Source organism: Fusarium phalaenopsidis, assembly GCF_050370095.1.
Source record: "Fusarium phalaenopsidis strain FUZ10S chromosome Unknown contig_32286, whole genome shotgun sequence".
Classification (NCBI taxonomy): domain Eukaryota; kingdom Fungi; phylum Ascomycota; class Sordariomycetes; order Hypocreales; family Nectriaceae; genus Fusarium; species Fusarium phalaenopsidis.
This window is the reverse complement of record NW_028145413.1, coordinates 2,386,382-2,408,629: the sequence shown is the minus strand read 5'-3', so window position 1 is coordinate 2,408,629 and position 22,248 is coordinate 2,386,382. Positions and strand designations below refer to the sequence as shown.

General features: G+C 54.0%; 7 protein-coding genes across 7 annotated transcripts; 4 read left to right on the top strand and 3 right to left on the bottom strand.

The window, feature by feature from the left end:
* Positions 1-2,581: 2,581 nt before the first annotated feature.
* LRP88_03062 (choline-phosphate cytidylyltransferase) lies at positions 2,582-4,090 on the bottom strand (the record flags this gene model as incomplete). The annotated part of the gene is made up of 4 exons (XM_083239692.1): positions 2,582-2,716; positions 2,768-3,113; positions 3,169-3,519; positions 3,570-4,090. The coding sequence occupies 4 exons, from the start codon at positions 4,088-4,090 to the stop codon at positions 2,582-2,584; spliced, it is 1,353 nt and encodes a 450-aa protein (XP_083104822.1).
* A 2,434-nt stretch (positions 4,091-6,524) lies between these two features.
* LRP88_03061 (pectate lyase-domain-containing protein) lies at positions 6,525-7,818 on the top strand (the record flags this gene model as incomplete). The annotated part of the gene is made up of 5 exons (XM_083239691.1): positions 6,525-6,595; positions 6,666-6,678; positions 6,738-7,146; positions 7,197-7,601; positions 7,652-7,818. The coding sequence occupies 5 exons, from the start codon at positions 6,525-6,527 to the stop codon at positions 7,816-7,818; spliced, it is 1,065 nt and encodes a 354-aa protein (XP_083104821.1).
* Positions 7,819-8,462: 644 nt separating this feature from the next.
* Positions 8,463-11,434, bottom strand: LRP88_03060 (RNA-binding protein; the record flags this gene model as incomplete). Its single annotated transcript, XM_083239690.1, has 5 exons — positions 8,463-9,503; positions 9,556-9,719; positions 9,771-9,811; positions 11,013-11,315; positions 11,391-11,434. The coding sequence occupies 5 exons, from the start codon at positions 11,432-11,434 to the stop codon at positions 8,463-8,465; spliced, it is 1,593 nt and encodes a 530-aa protein (XP_083104820.1).
* Positions 11,435-12,147: 713 nt separating this feature from the next.
* On the top strand, positions 12,148-12,874 carry LRP88_03059 (polyadenylate-binding protein; the record flags this gene model as incomplete). The annotated part of the gene is made up of 3 exons (XM_083239689.1): positions 12,148-12,261; positions 12,317-12,573; positions 12,631-12,874. The coding sequence occupies 3 exons, from the start codon at positions 12,148-12,150 to the stop codon at positions 12,872-12,874; spliced, it is 615 nt and encodes a 204-aa protein (XP_083104819.1).
* Positions 12,875-14,898: 2,024 nt separating this feature from the next.
* LRP88_03058 (uncharacterized protein) lies at positions 14,899-16,734 on the top strand (the record flags this gene model as incomplete). The annotated part of the gene is made up of 1 exon (XM_083239688.1): positions 14,899-16,734. One exon carries the CDS (start codon positions 14,899-14,901, stop codon positions 16,732-16,734), a length of 1,836 nt encoding a protein of 611 aa, XP_083104818.1.
* Positions 16,735-17,492: 758 nt separating this feature from the next.
* LRP88_03057 (GTPase-activating protein GYP1) lies at positions 17,493-19,640 on the bottom strand (the record flags this gene model as incomplete). Its single annotated transcript, XM_083239687.1, has 5 exons — positions 17,493-17,750; positions 17,800-18,686; positions 18,734-19,182; positions 19,244-19,345; positions 19,567-19,640. 5 exons carry the CDS (start codon positions 19,638-19,640, stop codon positions 17,493-17,495), a joined length of 1,770 nt encoding a protein of 589 aa, XP_083104817.1.
* Positions 19,641-21,125: 1,485 nt separating this feature from the next.
* LRP88_03056 (NuoB/complex I 20 kDa subunit family protein) lies at positions 21,126-22,023 on the top strand (the record flags this gene model as incomplete). The annotated part of the gene is made up of 3 exons (XM_083239686.1): positions 21,126-21,168; positions 21,287-21,464; positions 21,573-22,023. 3 exons carry the CDS (start codon positions 21,126-21,128, stop codon positions 22,021-22,023), a joined length of 672 nt encoding a protein of 223 aa, XP_083104816.1.
* Between the last annotated feature and the right edge of the window lie 225 nt (positions 22,024-22,248).

Here is a 22,248-nt window from a genome sequence, read left to right as displayed (position 1 = left end):
TCCGTGTCCGTGTCTCTCTGTCTGTCTCGCTCTCTGAACAATGCAGCTGAGCCGATCAATCTCCTAATGGATCCAACATCTTTCACCGACAATGACAAAAGAAGAGAAGCCTCCTCAAAAACGCCTCCTCATGATCAAATCACCAGACGTTGGATGCTGAACCCTGTATCCCTCCCTCAGCGCGCGCAACAGCCGCTCGGCAGCGTCAATTCTCGCCCCCCCTGTACCCGTTGTGAGGGTGGCATTGGATGCCCCCTCCCCCTGCTAGACGCTAGGGCGGCCGGACACCCGACCCAAGTGGATGGTGGAGGATTCGGGCTCAGCCACTGACCGGCCCATTGGCTGTGTCTCACCTCTTTGTGTGCTATTTTTACACCCTGCGCGTGTTGGGTCCTTTCACTCTCTGCTCTTCGCTTGCCTGGTTGTCGGCCAAGCGCCGGCCAACTTGGTCGACTCGACGGGAGACCGGCCCAGCATCAGGACGGGCCCGATCCATGCCTGTGCTGCAATGTAACGAGAAGCTTGTCCACGACAAGGCATTCACCGTGTCACCGGATTTAGGAGCTTAAATTCTCCACGATTATGCCTTGCCAGTTCGGAGCTTGGATATCTACAACGTCAAAAACTCTTGTTGGCCCCGTCCCGACAAGAAGGATGCGGGGCGCTCCGGACCGTTCCATGTTCCACGCTCTGCAGAGCCTGTCCCCGCCTCTTGGCCAGAAATGGAAACCCGCCCGTTGTGAGATTGGATGCCACCCACTCACTCACCTCCCAGCTCTCAGCTCGTTCACCGGCCTGTGATGTGATGTACAAGAGAGAGAGAGCCAAGAGGCATCTTCTATTTGATTGAGCTGGCCTCACGGCGATGCACAACCAGAAAGGCAAGGCTGCACAAATTCCGTAGCATTCGGCCCGTCATGCGGCGCACACCGTCAACGTCCACTGCCTGTCCGGAATTGCAACCCATGGCAAGCCTCCGGCGCTTAACAGCTGGCCTATTTTTGGTGCCGGTATCCTATTCTGTCTTCCGACAACCAGATGCGTCCTTTTCTGTCTTGACTTGCCAATGACTCCTCGAGAAAGTAGTTGTTGGTTCTGTTATCTCTTAGCCAAGCTCTCGCTAATACGCTCTGACCCCTTGACGCTCATCTACCCAGTCACATCCCGTGAACTCCTTCACTGCAGGCTTGCCGGGCCATTGATTTCGTTATTAGACGTGGGCAATGTGTCATCCCAACTTCAATCTTGATGCACTCCTGGCCTGATACCACCTCGCGTGAGTGGATGAGAAAGGCAGAGATCTTCGCCAAGGGCACGCAGGAACCCAATCAAGCAGTTGTGAGGTATGATTCCATCACTCACGACTGAGCGTCAACCGATAAACCCCCACACACTTGCCCGGAGACTTTCCTCTGAATAGAGAAACTCACCGTCTTTCTCTCACACGGCATCTGCGTGAGACCGAGTCCCGCCTCGGTAGTCTGTTGTGCCACCACAACGACCTCTCGTATCCCTGCTCCAATGGCCCCGACAGTTTGGTCCCTCCCAGCTGGGGCGTCGGCGGCAGAGACGGTTACCTGCAGATCCAAAGCGGTTTCCCGCAAGGCGTTGGTTTGATCAGAGTTTACCTAACAAGCTTTTTATAGCCACCAACGATCTGTGTCGGCTGTGAGAATCAAAAATGCCGATCGACTTTGCTGCGGTCGCTTACATGGCTCCCTGATCGACATACAACTGACATCTACCACCACAACCTTCAAGTTCAGACTCTGCAACTTGTCTTCAGCTCCATGCAACATTACATTCTCGTAGCACGACATTCCAGTGATGTTGTCTATCCGCCTAGCCGCCTAGACGCGCCAGCCCCCAACATGTGGCTCTCTATGCGCCAGCCCTGCTGCGCCATCCCCTCCCCATGTACTTGAGAAATGGATTACCCTGGAGCTGCGCAGAGATCGGAACTGAAGATATCCGACAACTCAGCCTCGCGGGGAAGGATCTCAGGTACTTCAGCTCTGCTTTGGGTGTTGCTGTAAATATGACCGAGATCGGGGAATGCAGTGCGAGTTTTCAGCTCCTTGACCAGCTGAAGGAAGGGCATGCTCAGTAATCATTGACCAAAGTTCCTATCAACACCGACGGAGTAGGAGTACACGAAAATGCATGACAAAACATCAAGTACACAACAATGCAAAACATGCCAACTCATACATTGCTCAAACACGAAACATGAAAACTCATCGAGCCCATTCGTAATCCTCACACGTGGTCAAAGAATACTCTCGCCGCCCAGGCTGAGCATCTCTCCAGACCTCCCCTCCACCAACCAATCCACCACCATGAACAATGCAAGCAAAAATCATACATAGACAAGCCGGAACGCCTTGTATGCCGGCCTTGTATTAAACGTGCACGACTGAAAGACTGATTAAAATAGTAATCCAAGACCCATTGCGAGTTTCGAAACAATTCTTTGCCCATTTTGTAGCGGCCCCGACCCCGGTCCTTTTTTGCTCTCTACTAGGCATCGTTTTTCTTCTTCTTCCCCATCTTCCCACTCTTGAGCTATCTCATGTTCCAGTTATAGCTTGGAGGTGGTCGTCGGGGTGTTGATCGCGGGGTCTGTTGACGTCTTGGCGTTGACATCGCTCTCTTCCGACTCGTCGTCGCTGGCGGGTCGGCTGCCGTCTGCCACGTCTCTTCGGCTCTTGGTCATCTAGATGTCTGTTAGTCGAGTCTAGCTGTAGAAGATCAGGATGTAGCTTACCCATGATCGCACACCACCGACAAGACCCAGGGCGTAACCGGTGATGAACTCCTTGGGAGTACCGGAGCCGCCGCCTGGGGTGGTAGGTGATCGCAGCTGCTCGGCGCTGCCGGCGCTGTTAAACCGGGCAGGGCTCTGAGGTCGGCTGGTGGGCCAGAACTGCTTGAGCTCGCGGCCGAGCTCCTGGCCGGTGGTGGTCCAGTTGTTGGTGATGTTCTCGCGCAGGTCCTGGACGTGGCGTTTGAGGTCCATCTCGTTCTTCTTGAGCCAGCTCACGTTGAGCTCCTGGCGGGAGGTGCCGCGCTTGAACTGTCGGGCAATGTACTTTTCGTAATCGCGGACGATTCTGTATCGTGGGTTAGAGGGGTAAAAAATGGCGGGGAACGGGTTGCTGTGCTCACCTTGTAATGAGACCAGTGGTGCTCACACCCTCTGTTCGCTGGGTGACGAGGAACTTGCCAGCGGCCTTGATGGGCTGGTAAATGTCGTCGCCCTCGTCGGCGCCGTATGGGAGATCGTCGTGGGCAACGTAGTCGAGCTTGTGCTCCTCGAGGAACTCGGGGGTGACGATCCAAGGGCAGTCCTCAATGACCTCATCGACCCATTTGCAGTGACGGAGGGTCTCGGAGCGCTCAGCAGCGGACATGACGGTCAAACCCTTGCGCTTGTGCGTCTCGTGGTCGCCAGTGACGCCGACGACTAGAGTGGTGTTGGGGAAGGCCTTCTTGGCCTGCTCGAGCTGGCGCATGTGGCTGCAGGCTGTTAGCGATTGCATGGGCGAGAGGGAAATGTGCTGGCTCACCCAAGATGGAACAGATCAAAGACTCCATCGGCGTAGACACGGACAGCTCGACCGACGGGAGGAGGGTTGGTCTTGTAACCACCGGCAGGATCGGTCAACTTGCCAATAGGAGGAGGGGGCATGGCCTCTGTGGCCTGAATATCGTCCTCGTCCTCGTCATTGTCATTGTCATTGTCGAGATCCCTCAGGGAGGGCTTGCGGGCCTTTCGACCAACACGCTCGGCGATGTCGACGCTGGCCTCGGTGGTGTCGCTGGGCTCGCCGGGGTCGAGGGCATGATCGGTCTTTTCGATGATGCGGTCCGAGTTGGAGCGCTGCCTCTTAGGAATAGGCCCGCTAACGGCGGCGGCGCGGTGGTGAGGGCGACCATCTTCAGCGGCTGTGGTGTCGCCCTCCTCGGCCGAGGCATCACGAGAAGATGTCTGAATGCCGTTGTCGAGGAGGTCGGCAGACGAGTCGGGGCGGCTGAGGGAGACCCTCTTGCGCTTGCCTCCTTGGGAGGAACCAGACGGCGAAGACATGGCTGGCTGGACTGAGGGACTGATAGATGAGGGCACGGGAGTGATGACGCGGCTTCGACTGGGCTGCTGGTCTCGTCTCGATAACAGGCGTACGTACGTGTCTCTGTACGTGCGGCGTTGGATTGCGTGTGCTGCGTCTCTCGTGTGTAGAGGCGGCGACGGCACCTGGACGATGGAACGGTTATGGCTCCCGAAGCAGTCCAGTTCCACGTTGACGCGAAAAAAACCGGGTCTCGACGGGGGCTTGGCTTGGCCTGATTGGGGCCGAAGGGCCAGGATCCTTGCAAAAAATCTGGGGTCAAAAGTTGGCCTGGACAGGAGGAGACTTGGAAGTCTGACGTGACGGACGATAAGGAGGCGAGATAACGAGAGCAAGAGTTGGAAGGATGGAAGAAGAAAGGAAGAGATAATCTATTGTGAGTTTGTTCGCTTCAAGGGGACGACTATGGCGCAAGGAGGCAGCCCAGCTTGATTTTCGCCATCTTTGCCCGTTGGCTACGTCGTAATGACAGATCAATTTAAAAAAGTGGCCCAGCTTTTCTCGTGTGAGAAAGGGGAGCAATCTCCAAGTCCCGGTAGTGTGAGTGATGGTCACCGCTTGTAACATCGATCCATCGATGAGATGGGCAATTGCTCTCGTGACAAGGCCTGCTAGCTTCAATTCTCTGGCCGTGCCGTATTCCACCCAAAAAAGCCAAGCCCAGCTCGTTATTTATCCTCTCCCACTGTGAAGCTTATCAATATCGGTATCCCATCGGTCTGAGCCAGTGGCGTCACCATTGTAACCTCTCCCCCAACCAAATCCTGTAAAAGGGGTAAAAAGGGTGGGCGAAGCTTTGTTGGAGAGATGCTCACGTGACTTTCACGTGTAGGCAATTGACTTTTGGGGAATAAGCTGGGGATACCTTGGATCTGCTTGGCAGTTCTGTCAGTCCACCACTCGAATTCGTATCAACAGTCTATCCGTAGATAAACTTTTTGTTTTAAACTCTAGGGCGATGAGATGCTTTCGGGAGCTATACAGGTAGTGCACTGCCAATGTCTATATTGAGCCTTGCTCTCCTTGAATCACAAATGGTGCTGTTTCAAGGGGCACGTAAGGCGGCTCAAGCCTGGCACACTCCGTACACTTCCTACCTTTATTGGCAAATGTGTTGCAGAAACTAGGTAGAAACAACTTGAGGGACAAGACTGGATGAGCGAGAACGAACACGGATACTTTATCATTACTTCCTGGTCTCTGTGTGTGGCATTCACTGGACAACTCCTTTGAGCATCACATGACCGAGCACGTGGAATCTCCAACGCTCTGCCTCTCCTTTAATCAAACCTCACCCCTGAACAAGCACCCCAGCGATGCTAAGCATTCTTTTTCGCATTATGGCCCAGCTTGCCGAGATAGCTTTCTCCGGACCGTCGCGCTCGCCTCGGAGCTACCTGTAGCCTTGGGCTTGCATCTCCGTTGCCTCTCCAGGTGCACACCAAACACTCTGCGTCTCAGGTCTTGGTCCCTGCCCATCTCATTCCCACATGGGGATTGGGAGGGGGATCCATTTTGGAAACGATGCTTACCGGCGCCACGGGGCTGACTGGCGGGTCTGGAAACATCCTGGCTGATTGTCCCCAGGGTGTCTGTCTCTGAGTGAACCAACAACAAGAACCAACAGCGGGTCTCGACGTGTGTTGCTGGTGTTGTTATTCTCCGCTGGTAACTCTCATTTGCCCGCCAAGACTCTGTTATTTCAACTTCATGCTTATATATTCCAAACTCGGGGATAAACCTTATGCCTTCTTCAGCTCGTTTCAAGTGAAACCAAAGCAAACACTCGGACATCTTATCACATCGCTAGCCGAACTGTTGGTTCTTTTTGCCTCCACCAGTTTCATGCTTAACCAGGATGCATAGTTGCCCCTTACCCACCTTCGACAACAAGCATGACGGTTTCTAGAAAGTCCGCCAATCCCAACTGCCCGACTTCAAACAAGCTGAGAGCCAAGCTTAAATCACGTCTGGAGAAGGGCTGTTTAAGCTTGGCCTCGACTGACAGCCAAGGCCAGGGAGACATCTTTGCAGTGTCTCATTGGAGGCTTTGCTCACGTCCACCTGGCCATCACAGTCACCCCAGCGGTGGCATCGTCGCCTAACGTCTCGGGATCTTCGGTTGGTGTTTATGCTCAAATTCATTCAGGGACTGGGGGTATATGTGGTGATGGTTATTGTTATATATAAGGCACGCTTTGCCCTAGGTTGATAGGAGATCTTCTTTCTGAGTGACAAACCAGGACTTTCTTTGCAGCTTTCTTTCATTACTTGTTTGGTAGCTTCGGGCAGGCCCGCTGACCACATTCTTTCACAACAACTTTATCTATAACCTTGTTTCAGCCTTATAAACGCCCGATAATACCTATCCATTCACTACTTACCTATTTCAAGATGCGAACTTCTACCCTTCTTGCAGTTGCCAACCTTGGCACGGCCTTTGCTGCCGTTCAGATCTACGGCCAGTGCGGTGGAGGTGCCTTTACCGGAGAGACCGACTGTGCTGATGGCTCTACCTGTGTCGAGATGAATGAGTGGTACAGCCAGTGTATCCCTGGCGCTCAGGGTGGAAACTCTGGCTCCAACCCTCCCGCTCAGGAGGTCGAGGTTCCCGAGTCCACCGAGGCCCCTGCCACCGAGGTTTCCTCTGTCGAGGAGGAGGAGGAGAACAACGACGATGAGACCTCTCCCGTAGAGACTTCCGCTCCCGTTGTTCCCTCGCAGCCTGCCGAGGAGGAGGGTGATGACGAGGAGTCCGCTCCTGTCGAGACCTCCGTTCCTGCTGTTCCCTCCCAGCCCGCTGAGGAGGGTGGCGATGAGGAGTCTACCCCCGTCGTCGAGCCTACCAGCGCCGCTGCTGCTCCCACCTCTGGATCCGGCAGCGGATCGGGCTCCGGCTCCGGCTCTGGTGGCATCACCCGAACCATTCCCGCCTCCAGCGGCTCTACCAACGCCGCTACTGCCATCCCCGTCTCCGGCGAGCTCGACGGTGGCATGATGTACTACGACCGATCCCGTAAGACTCCTCACATACCATCCATTTCTACCTACCTAACACATCTCCAGCCGCTGTCTGCAAGGACCAGACCGAGACCGGTGAGGCTGACGCTATGTTCATCCTCGAGGATGGCGCCACCCTCCGCAACGTAATCATCGGCCCCGGCCAGGCTGAGGGTGTCCACTGCAAGGGCACCTGCACTCTCGAGAACGTCTGGTTCGAGGACGTCTGCGAGGACGCCATCACCCTCAAGCAAAAGTCTGGCACCTCCATCATCCGCGGTGGCGGTGCTTTCCACGCCTCCGACAAGGTCGTCCAGTTCAACGGCCGCGGCACCGTCGAGATCTCCGACTTTTACGTCGAGGACTACGGCAAGCTTGTCCGAGCTTGCGGTAACTGCAAGGACAACGGTGGCCCCCGCAACGTTGTCATTGAAAACATTGCCGCTGTCGACGGTGGTGTTCTCTGCGGCAGTAAGTTTACCCCTTATTGTGAAAAGGCTTCACAGCTGACATGTTTCAAGTCAACACTAACTACGGCGACACCTGCACCATCAGCAACTCTTGCCAGGACTCTGGCAAGACCTGCGATCTCTTCGAGGGTAACTCTGATGGCTCTGAGCCCACCAAGCTCAGCAGCGGCCCTGACGGCACCTCCTGCAAGGCCGATTCCTTCTCCGAGACTTGCTAGATGGCTTCTCGGGATTAGTGAAATGATGGGGTTTAAGAGCGTTTTGATTCCGAGTGTATATAATATCCAAGCGTTGAGCGGTGTAAAACAATAATAAGCAACCAAAGTACAAACACTAGTGCTTTACCAATCTGGTCTTCTCAGGGAGCCTTCGTCGTGTGAGCAATGGACCTCCTACATAAATGGCATTGCCAAATGTGACTCTTGTATGCGTCTTGATGCTTCGACTATTCTCATGAGCCAACTTAGCCATTATCTCGTCGTGCCAGTAAACCCCTCAAACTTAGGGCCTCTACATTGAGGAAACTTAATCACTTGCTTCATAATCGGATAATATGTTGGTTGTTTGATGTTAAAATTACTGCAGACTATCCCGCGCAAATTCATTCACCTCCCTGGTTACCCCTGTGATTTAGCCTAACCTGGCTTTACTGAAAGAAAAACCACCCATTGTTGAAAATCAGAAAACAAAAGGGAAGAAAGAATAAGTCGCAGAGTCCCTGAAAAAACCATGAAGAAACAACAAAGGGTTCTGTGGTATTGTACACCTGTGTAGCCCTGTCCGTCCCGATCGACTTCTCCGCAGCGTCGGTAGCCAACCGACTCCTGCGTGACAAACGCCAACTCTGATGTACCGTCCGTCTTTATCGCGAGTATGGGTGGAATCCACGGTTGCCGCCTCGTCCGCCTCCGCGGTAGTTGGCACCTGGCTTGCCGGCATTCTTGGGTCCCGTAGGAGCGTTGGCTGGGGGTGCGTGCTGGGGATCAGGGTTCCCGCCGGCACTTCCACTGCGATGGAAGCCACCGCCGCCTTGGTTGGGGTTCGGCTGAGGGACATCGTCATACATGCCCTCCCATGAAGTCGGAGCTCCGCCGCCGCCTCCCATGTTGTAGCCTCCGTGTCCGCCGCCGCCACCGTAACCACCGCCACGGCCGCCGCGACGACCTCCCTGAGGCTGTTGTTGGTATTGGTTAAAGTTGTCAAATCCTCGACCGCCACCTCCTCCGCTGGCGCCTCCCGCGGCAGCTGAGTTATCCTGGCCACCCTGCTGGCCCTGTTGTTGCATCATCTGCTGTTGCATCTGCTGCATCATCTGAGGCGTCATGTTGTTCATCATGTTCTGCCCATTGGCTCCGCCGCCACGGCCCATCATCTGCTGCTGCATTTGCTGCATCTGCATCATGTTCTGCCACATGCCTGGGTTCATGGGCATTCCTCGGCTCATGGCCATCTGCGACTGCATCATGGCAAAGTACTGCTGCATGCGCTGGAAGTACTGGGCCATGGCCTGGGGCGTCATGCCGTTGTTGCCCATCTGCTGGCCCATGGATCCCTGGTTGGACTGATCGCCATCCTTTCTGAACTTGTTGCGTCGGGAAGCCTCCTCCTCCTCTCGGAGGTTGCCTCGGGGCTGGGCCTTCTTGACCTCGATGGGCTTTCCATGGATCTCTAAGGGCACATTGATGCAGGCGTCGACACCGGCTTCACTCTCAAATGTGACAAAGCCGAATCCTCGTGGTCGACCTGTGTCCTTGTCCATCATGAGGGTCGCATCCACAACGCGACCGAATTGGGCAAAGTACTCCTTAAACTCCTGGTCGGTCGTCTCTTGACTGACACCTCCTACAAAGATCTTGCTCGTCTTTTCCTGTTCATCACGGGGAATAGCACGCTTGGGGTCGATCTGCTGCGGTATTAGCCTGTTGTAAGTTCTTCAAGGGACAGAAACAACTGACAATCTTCCCATCCAGGAAATGCTCCTTGACCATGACAATGTTGACCGTCTTGGCGTCCTTGAAGGTGAGGAAACCAAAACCTCGTGACCGTCCTGTGCTGCTATCTCTCATGACGGTGCACTCAACAACCTCGCCAAACTGTGAAAAGTAGTCTCGTAGGGATTCTATCAAGGGTCAGGATACACCGTACTCCGAGGTAATTCTGGGCCACTTACGATCCGTTGTCTCCCAGTTGAGACCGCCAATGAACATCTTACTATTTAAACATGTCAGTACGCGAATAACTAACTCTTGTACCCCAATTTGGTGATATGGTGAGTAAAAGCGGTTGCAAGACATGGGTCGTATTGGCTGCAGCAAGCTTGTTGGTCCCTGGCTGTGGCATGGTGGCTTGCATCAGACAGGGTCATGATGTAGAGTTCTTTCTTGGGCCTTCTCCTTCCACGTGGGCTGAACACGAACAGCTTGATTTTGGCATCTGATATTGCGACAACAGGTGCCTTAGGCCGCGGTTTGGCAGGGCGGTCAACATGAATGGTGTCAAGTCTGCTGCTGTCCACGAGGCTCCACATGCGTGAGGCAGGTTATGTGAGCTTGCGTGACAACAATGGCGTAGACAGGCAGTTCAGGACCAGGAAAGACTTGTTCCTCATGGAGTATCCCTCGGCTCTTGGCGTTTTGTGTTGAAGTTTGGCGATGTGAAACTCCCGAGACCCCATGGTCAGGGGTCCAGTTGATTGATGGTTGGCGAATGTTGTTCATGAATCGCCATGGTAGTCGCAAGATGTCGCAGACAACGCAGCGAGAGATGCCAGATCAGCTTGGTCGAATATTTGTTCGTCTTGTGCTATCGTCTTGACTCTTCTCTCTGTCTTGCTAGGTACTGGCCTCGAGCGCTATTCGCTGCAAAATCTCGCTATAGCAAGGAGAACGTCTGACCGTTCTGACTGGCTCATAAGATCTCTGCGACTGATGGCTATGAAAGACGGAAGCAGGGTCTTTCGTCTTGACTAGGGCCGGCTGATTCTTTCTCGGGAGTATCCACAAGGCGAGTTCCCAAGTCTGACACTGAAATCCTCCTCTTGGTCTCAAGCATCTTGGTCCTAATCAGACCTGACATCTTGGAATTGCTGGATGCCTCGTCTCATTTGATCATAGTTCTTGATCCCAAGTCCTCTCGACTCGGCTGACGATAGATAGTTCCTCCGTTTTGAGTCTTGCCGGGTTGATGTCTCTGAATGCCACGCCTCTTCTCTTCATTTGACCGCGAACCTTTCCAGCCAAGCCAACTTCCGAGATGTCTGAGTAGCACCCAACAGAACAGCCACTGCTACGTGGCCAAATGGCAGCTGCCATTACAATCCAGGCTGCAAGCACGCGACCAAAGGCAAACCGCAATACTTGCTCTAGGGCAGATGGGGATACAAATCACAGGGAATGGGACAGAAGAAACTTACCCGTCTTCCTTGGCACTTGCCTTGTGTACAGTTCCGTACGGCGGAGGTGTTGGGACATCGTCATGAGCAGCAACTTGGCTTGTGTGACCAGCTCCTGTAGAGCCTCCTCCGCCAAGGTTGAAATCGACGTCATCATCATCGTCATCTTGATCCTGCATCATGTGTTCATCACCTCCCGTGTCTTGATGCTGATACGGCCCATCTTGGTCATTGTTATTGGTGTTGGTTGGTTGGACTTCCGGGGCTGGCGGAGCTGCGGCTACGGGGGGAGGTGCCGCCTTGGAAGCGTCGTTATCGTCGTAACTTGGAGAGTATCAGCTTGAATGTTGCTTTGGGATACAAAATCGATGGCTCATGTGCGAGTTGATAGTGGCTTACAGGTCGGCGAAGAGATCATCCTCGAAGTTCTCGGGCTCGGTCATGGTGACGGCTGGGGTCTGGCGCAAAGGCCCAAGTCGTGATAAGAGAGTCCGAACGGATAGAAGTCACGCGCAACTTTGCCGAGGGCTCAAAGCCCACGCGTAGAATCAAGGAAGGGTGTGTGAAGACCGAGGTGCAGGATTGAAAGAGTCGAGGGGATAGAATTGGAGTACACAGAGTGTGTTGAGAAGGTGTTGGATCTGTCGTGGTCGTTCTGATGCGGAGCTCAAAGGCTAAGTTGTTGTGATGACTAAGCCACAGGCTGCCCAATGGAACAGCAGCGCGAGTCAAAAACAGGCGGGGCTCCTCAGCCTGATGAATGCAAGCCACAGTGAAGGCATAGGTACCTACCTGCCTACGGAGTACCTACGAGCAAAGGCTGCAGGGGACACCATTGTTCTTGCTTTGCCCTGATCATCTTCAATCCTTTCTCTCAACACCAGCCCTTTCTGTCCGATTTACTGCTCGGACGTTTGTCGCCTTGCATTCTACAGCGTTGCGCAAGGTGCTTTTTGGAGTGGTACGTATTCTTCTGGTCTTGTGTCTTCTGATCCTTTCTGCAGCTTGCGACGTCCATGACGACAAGGGCGCGTCTGCATCTCCGATGGACGCCTTTTGCTCCTTTGCGACCAGTCAACATCCGCTAACGCCTACTCACGCAGAATTCCTCCTCGACTCGATACCTATTATTAGACCGAATCTCGTTGCTGCAAACATGTCGGACTCGGGCAAACCGGAGGAGAAGCCCACGGCCGAGCACGAGCATGAGCATGAGCATGAGCACGAGCACGAGCACGAGCCGGAAACCGAGATGAATGCGAACGAGGAGGTGCGTGAGGCGCGCAAAGAGGTGGATTGAAGAAGGAACTGACGAGGCGCCCTAGGAAGAGATCACTGCCATGAAGCGCCGGGTAGCGGAAATGGAGGAGGAGGCCAAGAAGCTCCGAGAGATGCAGGCTACTCTAGAACAGCAGTCGGCCGATCTGGCAGATGACAAGGAGTCGATCGATGCACGCAGCATCTTTGTGGGCAACGTCGACTACTCTGCCTCGCCCGAGGAGATCCAGGCTCACTTCCAGAGCTGCGGCTCTATCAACCGAGTCACCATCTTGCTTGACAAGTTTACTGGACAACCGAAGGGGTACGTTGGCAGGTCACCCTTTGACGGTCTATCGATTGCTGACACATGAGGTTTCAGGTACGCCTATGTCGAGTTCACCGAGCCCAGCCTGGTCGCCCAGGCCCTCGTCCTTAACGAGAGCGTGTTCAAAGGGCGCAACATCAAGGTGACACCCAAGCGCACCAACATCCCAGGCATGAGCCGGGGCCGCGGTCGTGGAGGCTTCCGCGGAGGTCGAGGATTCCACGGCAGAGGCAGCTTCCCTCGAGGAGGCTACCGCGGTGGTTATCGGGGCCGTGGTCGAGGCTTTGCTCCCTATTAGGAGCCGGGAAGTGCATCCACCATGGGACCGTCTCGGCGATCTGAGCAGCCCAAGCATTTCGAGATTGAGGTCGAGGAGACTCATGGGGTCGATGGCAACTCTCGTGGCTACGTCGGGTTCTGATACTGATGCTCTGCTTTCTCTTGTTTTTTTTCTTTCCATGTTCAGGGCCCCGGCTGTGATAAGGAGAAGGGCGCGTTTCTTGCCAAGGCAGAACGATGTATAATAGTATATTGGAAGGGAGGGGATAAAATAGCCAACACGCCAGAGGACGGATAGGAGTTTTCAATCTTGATTTCTTTTGACTTTTGCCATGACCATGCGCGGACACGGCCATGTTCAGAAATCTGTGCCAGTAAGGTTTGGCCGTGGATATATGTCTTTGGGCATCTTCAAGAAATAGGCTTGCAACTGTTTCTTATTAAATCCTCCATCTGATCATCCTTTTAACATAATATTTTAGGTTATTAAGGCTAAAAATCATAAAGCAAGCATATTTGCAGTCCGAAGCAATATCATGTGAGGCCTTGCAAGCGCAGCCACTCTGGGCACTAATTACATGGTAGAGCTGGCAAACGCGGCACCTTAATACGCAGGTACGAAGCCTCCAAACCCAATCTGCAACACCAACCAAGCCGGATTCGAAGACGGCATTTGTGGGGGGTTTCCCTGTTCTCCAATGGCCACTTGAGCACTACGCCCAACATCCCGAGAGACAAGAAAGAGGCTTCCATCTCAGACACATGGCATTCTGTTGGCCGAGACTGACGCCGCCAAGCCAATCACTTCTCAGGGCACGGCTCTGGCCACCGCCATATTTTTGTCGTTCTGAGACTTGGGGTTCCCCTATTCTGCTCCTGAGGGCTTCAATTTCTTTATGCAGGTGATGGGTACGGCGCAGAGTAGTATGCGGCGAAAGGGGGGGCCTTGTTGGTCATGTTGCACTTTGCGGCAAGCCACTGCGGACCAGAGAGCGAGAGGAAGCTTTGGCGTTGGGTTTGATGAAACACACACACAGCGCAGCGTTCGTTTACTTTGTTCAATCAAATATCTACCTACCCAGGTTGGCAACTGTTCGGCGCATGCTCGCAATTGGAACCAACAAGAGGTCCTCGGCTCTCTCGACACATTGGGTTCCCCCTTCAGCCACTGCAGAATGCCTGGGAGGATTCACCCCATCAGCACATGCACCAGACTGGGATCCATCTGGTGGTGGATGCTACTGAGAGCCTGTTCCTCTTATTAGATCCATGCCCGCCCATGGCCCATGGCCGGGGCACACAGCACGCAGCGCCTACTGTACCGGGCTACCTGGGCCAGTTAGCGGTCTCTACCGCAACGAACGAATCCTGGAAGACTGCCCGCAGTGCAGCGGTCCCTGCTCCAGGTGCTCATGAACATGGATGCTCCCCCTGCTCCCCTTGATTGTCAAGCTTCATGTGGCTCCGCAAAAACTGCAGCGGGCCTTCTGACCTTCTCCACGCTCTAGCGCACCATCCTTCCAACTATCAAAGCCTCCCAGCGCCTCCCATCCACTAAGCTTCGACTTGCAACCTCGCGGCGATTTCCTGGGCAGTCCAAGTTTCCACCAGGACCTCGACTCGACAGGGCAGGGACTTGGCTTGACTTGACTTGTCCGGGACTCCTTCCCGTTCCACCTGACCACTCAACACCACAATCTCAACTCACCTCACCTCACTCTTCCTTGTTCTGTCAACCAACGTATTCAGATCGTTTCTCCTTCTTTCTTGTTTTCCTCCCCTTTTCTTCGATTCCTCGGCTTCTTGTACTCCTGCGAAGAGCATCCGACGCCATCTACGATACTCCCGAGACTTCCACCACACGTACATCTCCGGCCGGCGCAAAAGTCTAAGCGAACCGAATCCTTCCTCTCACCCACTCCTCCGACAATGCCCTCTTGCTGCGCTCGCTGAGCTCCCGTCCATCGATGCTTCGATATCTTGCTCCTCCGTGGCGCGCATAGACCCTCCGACTTCCCCGCCTCGCCTCCTAATTCCTCCCCCATGCTCGTCATGTGGCCGCGACTCAAGCAATGGCTATCGGCCTGGCCTTCTCGCCTAGTCTTCCGTTATCTCAGCACAGCATTCATCGTATGCTTCGCGATCACAAACTACCTACTATGGACCAGCAGCCAGGGCTGGGACGTTACCGAACCAAAGGGGCCCGTCACCATAGGCCCCAAGCATCCGATCAAGAAGCTCATGGCCGACGCTCGCGCACGCCATGAGACCCTTCTTACAAAGCGCAGTTACAACCTCCATGACGCCGCCGAACGGTATCGCATCCGTCGCGGCCGTCACCCACCTCCAGGCTTCGACAAGTGGATCGAGGCCGCCATGGCCTCGGATGCCGTCATTGTCGAGGACTACTTTGATCGCATATACAAAGACTTGACTCCATACTGGGCGCTCGACCCTCAAACACTTGCTCGACGCGCATCTGCCTGGCACTGGGTCGTCAAGGTTCGCAACGGCGAGGCCACCGGCGTAGGCGATACCAAAGACCGCGTCCCATGGCTCCAGCTATGGACCGACCTTGTCAAAGACTTTGCCAAGGAATTGCCCGACGTTGACATGCCAATTAATTACATGGATGAGCCTCGCCTTCTCGTTCCGTTTGAAGAGCTTTCCAAGCTTGTGGATCAGGAGGGTAGCAACCGGCGCATGCCTCCGGTAAAGGAGGTCATGACCGAGTTCAAGAGCCTTGCCAAACTAGATGCCGAGAAGCCTCAGCCGTACGACCCAACGTGGTACAATAGCTCACACAACTACTGGGAGCTTGCCCGTGTGACGTGTGACCCCAACACTCCATCGCGCAATGCTCAGCAAGTCTCCGATCTCAAAGGTCCCGTCGACTACCCCACAGACTGGAACGCCCCTTACGCCTACAAGGGCTATATCAAGAACTGGACTGCCGCTCAGGACCCTTGCCTGCAACCGCATCTTCGCCAGATGCATGGTAGCTTCGTCCAGCCTCTTAGTCTGTCCACCTCCAAGGAGCTGATTCCCATGTTTGGCGGATCCAAGCTCCCCATGAACAACGAGATGCTTATCCCTGGAGCCATGTATCTTACCGACAATGAGTTCTACTCTGGAGGTGAAAAGATGGGACCTGCATGGCATGCGAAGAAGACGGGCATTGTCTGGCGAGGCGATGCTTCTGGCGGTCGAGCCACGGCCGATAAATGGCATCGCTTCCACCGCCATCGGCTCATGCAGATGCTCAACGGCACCTATGTCGATAGCGTCGAGAATGGCGGTGTGAAGCCAAAGACTTTCCAGTTGCCATCACACGATCAGTACAACAGCACTCATCGCTCTTCTAAATCGATTGGCAAGTGGCTCGAGAAGTTTGCGAACTGCGGCTTCGCTCGCATGCTTTGCGATGATCGTTGCGGCCATCTTAACCCCTACTTCCATGAAGTCAAGTACATGCCCATGAAGGAGCAGTATAAATACAAGTTCCTCCCCGACACCGACGGCAACTCGTTCAGCGCTCGATTCCGTGGTTTCTTGCGCTCCTCGAGCATGCCACTCAAGGCCACCGTCTATGCTGAGTGGCACGACGACCGTCTGACCCCGTGGGTTCACTTTGTGCCATTTGACAACACGTTCCAGGACCTTTACGCCATTCTCGAGTTCTTCACCGATGACGCGGCCGGTGGCGACACGGCTGCCCGTTACATCGCTGAGAAGGGTAAGGAGTGGGCTGGACAGGTTCTGCGGCGTGAAGACATGGCACTCTACACCTGGCGTCTACTACTCGAGTGGGCGCGAGTCTGCGACGAAGATCGCGAAAGATTAGGGTTCATCAAGGACCTGGTGGAATCTCATCGATGAGCTGAAAGCGGAATCGATTCTTTGGCACCTATACGGCACTCCCCTGGGCAGGATAACCCCCAGGTTGAGGATTCTGGCTGCAGGGTGCTCACGTATATACTAATTATCACGGCCTGGCGTTCGGAGTTGGATGATGCGCTCACAAGGGGCGGGATATCTCGAGGATAATGTGGATGGCATTCGATACGCGAGGGTGGGCGTTTATCATCATCATCCGGGGTGCGTCCATATACATACATACATGAAGGAGGCATACCCATGTACCCGAAGCAAACCGCCTGTACAATACCAAATGACGTTGGATGAATAGGATCAAGCAAGCAAGCGAGCGAGTAGGAAAGAAAGAGATGGATGGGATGAGAAGGGAGTCCCTCGCTCTTAATACTCTAACTGGAGAAAAAGTTGGTATAGCCTTTGTACCCAAATAGTAAACATGATACCAAAATCCCCATCACCGATAGAGGAGAAAAATAAAACCTCTTTTGCAGCAGAATCAACTCCGACGTATGCATTTGACTCATCTTGGGTCTTGCTTTGTCCTGGGTCATGATGCTGTTGTTTGACCGTCATGCTCATCCTCATGCTCATTGCCATCCTCATTAATGTGCCGATATATACAGGCCTTCTGACCTCACAAACTCTCGCTTTCGCTACGAGACAAAATCCCCCATCCAATCCATCATCACTAATCAGAAACCAACGCCATAGCAGCTGCAGAATTACTAGGAAGACGACGGTGATTTTTCTTTTTCAGGAGCCTAGAGTTGCAGGTTCGTAACGGGCTCACGGGCTGGCTGACCCTTGAGATGAGCGGCCGAGCCCTTGAAGAGGCTCTGCCAGATAAAGGCTTCGCTGAGGAGCAATTCAATGTCCTTCTCGGTCCAGTCCTTTGTGGGGAGGCACTGAAGGAACATCATGATCTCCTGAAAGTCCATGCGGACGAGCTTGTCGGACCACTTGACGAGGAAGGCGGCGCAGACGTAGAGGTGAAACTCGGAGAAGCCTTGCTCCTCAGACTAGGCAGACGGTTAGTTTTGAACAAGTGTGAATAAGCTGAGTACGAACCAGATAAGTGTCCCACATGCGGATAGTGTTTTTGACACTGATTTCTCTCATCAGGAGACAGTTCATCCAGCGGAAACTGAACTGAATAAACTCGACGCCCTCTTGTTCTAGGTGCTTGGACAAATTGCCGTCGATACGCGCGGTGAGATCACGGAGGGCAGCAACCTGGCGCTGGATGCCAGGCTGAGCCACAATGTAGTGATCCTGGATGCCATCGAGCAGCTTGGTCAAGCACCAGAAGGAGTCAGCCTCGACCGCATCAAGAACCGACTTAGGGAGCTGTCCTGGGTCCATGCCAGACTCAATATTGGGGTCTCCGATGTAGATACCAAGGAAGACCTGCCAGAATGGCGTCACCAGGTCATTGATGCCCTGAACATAACCGCTGGCCGGGTGTCGCACCGCCCACAGGTAGAGGATGCGCTCTAGCGACCGCTGAGTGGCCTCATAACTGTACAGCTCGATGTGCGGGTTTGTTCGGGGAACATCGATGCTGATCTGATGCCAGATTGCCTCATCCAAGCCCCGCGTCCTGCCTGTAGGGGCTGTGCTAGTCGTACCGGCCGCAGCATTTCCGCCGCCCCTTTCAAAGGCCTGACGTACGCCATCGAGATATTCCTTGCGCTTCCTCTCCAATGTGGCGACCCGGCGTTCGCTGTTTGCAGGTAGGTAGCTGAGAAGGAGCTGCCAGGTCATGGCGCGGACCTCCTGAGGCACGCCAGACCAGGCCAGCGACCTTAGGTCGGGCAGCGAGATGGTAGAGGCTTGGAGGAGTTTCTTGAACTTGTTGATACGCGTGATTCGAGAATTAATAGCATCGGCTTCCTTTGGTGTAGCGTTCGCGGGGACGGTTGGGTAGTTGATGAGGTGCAGGGCGTTGGCAGGGTCTATTCATGATCAGCCATGTCCATCTTGATCCATCTGCATGACACACCTCTGAGGATCTCCTTATACTGAGGTCGGAGTATCTTGCCTTCGCTCTTCTTGGGCATGGGATATGTAGGCGCGGGACGCTCGACGGCGATATCGGCGCTATTTGAATACCGTCTCGAGTGAAGGGCATCGGGAGGCTCCTCTGTAGTCGGCGATAATGTACTTGACTCGGCCCTGTTCTGTGTAGCGATGCGCCGCGACCTCCTCTTCATGCTCGAAAGACTGGGCAGTCCAAAGTCATCACCGTCGTCGTCCTCGTAGCCCATCATATCGTCTTCGTCCGCCTTCCAGTCATCGTTGGTGTTGGAGAGGAAGTTGATGTAACTCTTGTAGGGCGGCGACGATGCCTTGCTCGGGGTTGTACGTGGCGGGGGAGAAGCTTCGTGGACTCTGATCTTGGTTGAGGAGGAGGAAGGGGGGGTCTTTGGTCGGGAGGAGCTGGATGGGTTTCTTGGTGGTTGGCATCAGCGGGCAGAGAACATGATGTTTCACGGCCAGGTCGACGACTTACAGGGAGTCAAACTTGAGAATATCGGCGTGTGAATAGGCGGCGCCGACCACGAGGCCAGAGCCATGACCTCCAGGCGACGTGATACTCCTCTTAGGGGTAGAGCTGTGACTATCTCTTGGAGGCGGTCTCCAGAATGGCGATACGGACCTGGTCGAGATGCTTCAGCGCGCGAGCACAGACAACAGCCAGGACAGGACAAGACATACTCTGAGCGATCTGTCAAGCAGCAATTGATCTATCGTCAGCACATTCGGCCTTGTTACGAGCAACCTGCACCTCAAAACACCTCGACCCCGTGGGGAGAGGGAATCGCAAGCACATACCGAGTTGGACCATCTCCTGCGGCGGTGGGGCTGTTAGCAAGGAGGGCACCGATTACGTCGAGTCTCGTGAGCATCATCAAGCTCGAGGACAGGACAAAGAGGGCGGGCAAAACTCACCGACTGAGCGGGCTTCTTGCTGCTCCCAGAAGAGGACCACATGGCTAAGAGTGTTGGCCTTGCACAAACAAGGCCAGAGATGGTCTGTTTTATTTGCAACTGTGATGGATGCAACGCGATGGTTGGGAGTTGCAGGTTGTCGAGGACCGACAGGCGCCTGACTGGGTACTGTATGAGACTGGGGGTGTGGTGGGCGAGGACTGGCTGAGCTCCAAGGTTTTAGATTGCCTTAGCTTGGCTGGGCAGCCTAGGCTAACTTTTAGTCATAAAATATCTTTATAATATAGAAAACCTTCCAGGTAGTAATGGATTTAATTTTATATATCATAATAGTTATAACGGTTATTTTGAAAAGATATTTTGTTATAATTGTTTACAATATGTAATTCGGACCCATGTTGTTAACTTTCCAAATATTTGCTCTACCGCCCTCAGCAATGAGTCGATGTGCTCATGGAAGCATCTCCTTTGCGCCTCAAACTGTAAATTCAGTTACATACAAGCAAAAGATTCAACCGTTCGTGTTTGCTGATATGCTCCTGTTGCGTTTTATCCAGGTGCTTGCTGGATGTGTTACCGTTATGATGTTGCCGCAAGCCACCCGGAATGTTTTAGTCAGTGGGTGTGCAACAACGAGCTTTTGGCTATTGCATTGTGCCGCCCAACTATTGTAGCCTTGCATTCAACTTGCGAAAACTGCCCGAATACATGGAAAGTGTTGGCACAGATACAAGCGTGATCTTCCATGCTGAGATCAAGAATAGAGTGACATGTAGTAACTTCATTGAGGCTGATGGCGGTAAACGTTGGGTATGAATTTGGGAACAAGGAACCTGAAATACTGTGCAAAGTACTTTTGCAAGAGACGAAAGTGTTCTGCTGAGGATAGCTTTTCTAAGAGAATCCCCATCGGGTCTCTTCATTTTATAGACGATAACACAGAGTAGAAGGAAATGATGCAAGACAAGACAGCGTCTTCTACTGATTCTATTTGTTCCTCATGTCAAGACTTGCACAAGGTCCCTTTAAATTATCCACATACCTGTTTATTTATCCTCACGTTGAGATATTAGAATTAATGCACAAAATATCTGCTCCCTCAAATACATGTCAAGATTGTTTCAGACACATCAATCGTCCATGTCATCGACTCCCAATTCCCACTTGTTAACGACTTGCACTAACACCCCACAACCAATCGCCGCCGAGGTTATCCATCACCAGACCGAACCGGCTAATCCCCGGACTCTCCAGCTCGCATCGGACCAATCAGAGCCATCTTATTCCTGGTCCGCAAGCAAAGAGAGGCGAATCCCATCCTCCTCGAGCACCGAAAGCTTCCCTTAGCCAACGCCCTTCTCGATCCTCGCACCCAATCTCCCCTCCTCTTGAACCCGAGTGATCGAGGCCGCCTCGTCCGCCGACTCGTCCACTCTCACAAGATGCTTCCCGCCTCGCGATCCGCGGCCGCAATGGCCCTCCGAGGTGCGTGTTTTCCAACAGAGAGCGACATACAATCCCTCCCCGGCCCGGCGGGTTTTTTGTGACGCTGGCTCGGAGATGGGACCCGTCGCGATGTCGACATTTGTTAACCGCCTCGCAGTCAAGCCCTCGATGGCCATTGCCCCCTTCCGAACCACCGCCGCCGCCTTCTCGACCAATTCTCGTCGCGATGCCAGTGCCCTGCAGACCCATTCGGCCTCGTCGGGTCTTGCCAAGGTCCGCAAGGAGGTCCCTCTTCCCAGTGAGGAGGGTACCAAGAGCGTCATCCAATACGCCCTGTACGTGGCCCGTCCCTTTACGATACTCGAACCTCTCGATATTTGTCTTTTCCGAACCCAATTGCGTCGTCCTCATCCATGACCTGGAGCTAATTGACCTCCCCGCAGTACCACCCTCGATGTGATAGCCAACTGGGCTCGTCAGTCCTCCCTCTGGCCCATGACCTTCGGTCTTGCCTGCTGCGCCGTCGAAATGATGCACCTTTCCACCCCACGATACGATCAGGATCGTCTCGGTATCATTTTCCGAGCTTCTCCCCGACAGTCCGACGTCATGATCGTTGCCGGCACCCTCACCAACAAGATGGCTCCCGCCCTCCGACAGGTCTACGATCAGATGCCCGACCCCCGCTGGGTCGTCTCCATGGGCTCTTGTGCCAACGGTGGAGGTTACTACCACTACAGCTATAGCGTCGTCCGTGGCTGCGACCGTATCGTCCCCGTCGACGTCTACGTCCCCGGATGCCCCCCCACCAGCGAGGCCCTCATGTACGGCATCTTTCAGCTCCAGCGCAAGATGCGCAACACCAAAATCACCCGCATGTGGTACCGACGATGAAGAGATGGAGTGAGCATGGTTGGGGAGTCGCCTGCCCTCTTGGTTTTGGACGACAGGCCACGAGGCAAAAGGAAGGATTGGACAGCAGGGCTGGGGCAGAAGACGCACCGAGACGTTGGCGTCGGCCATTCTGTCGGGATTTGGATGATTTTGGAGTGGATTGATCCAGGAGAGGAATCAAAGAGGCCGTGTAAAGAGGATGGCGGCACCAAAGACGTCTTTCTT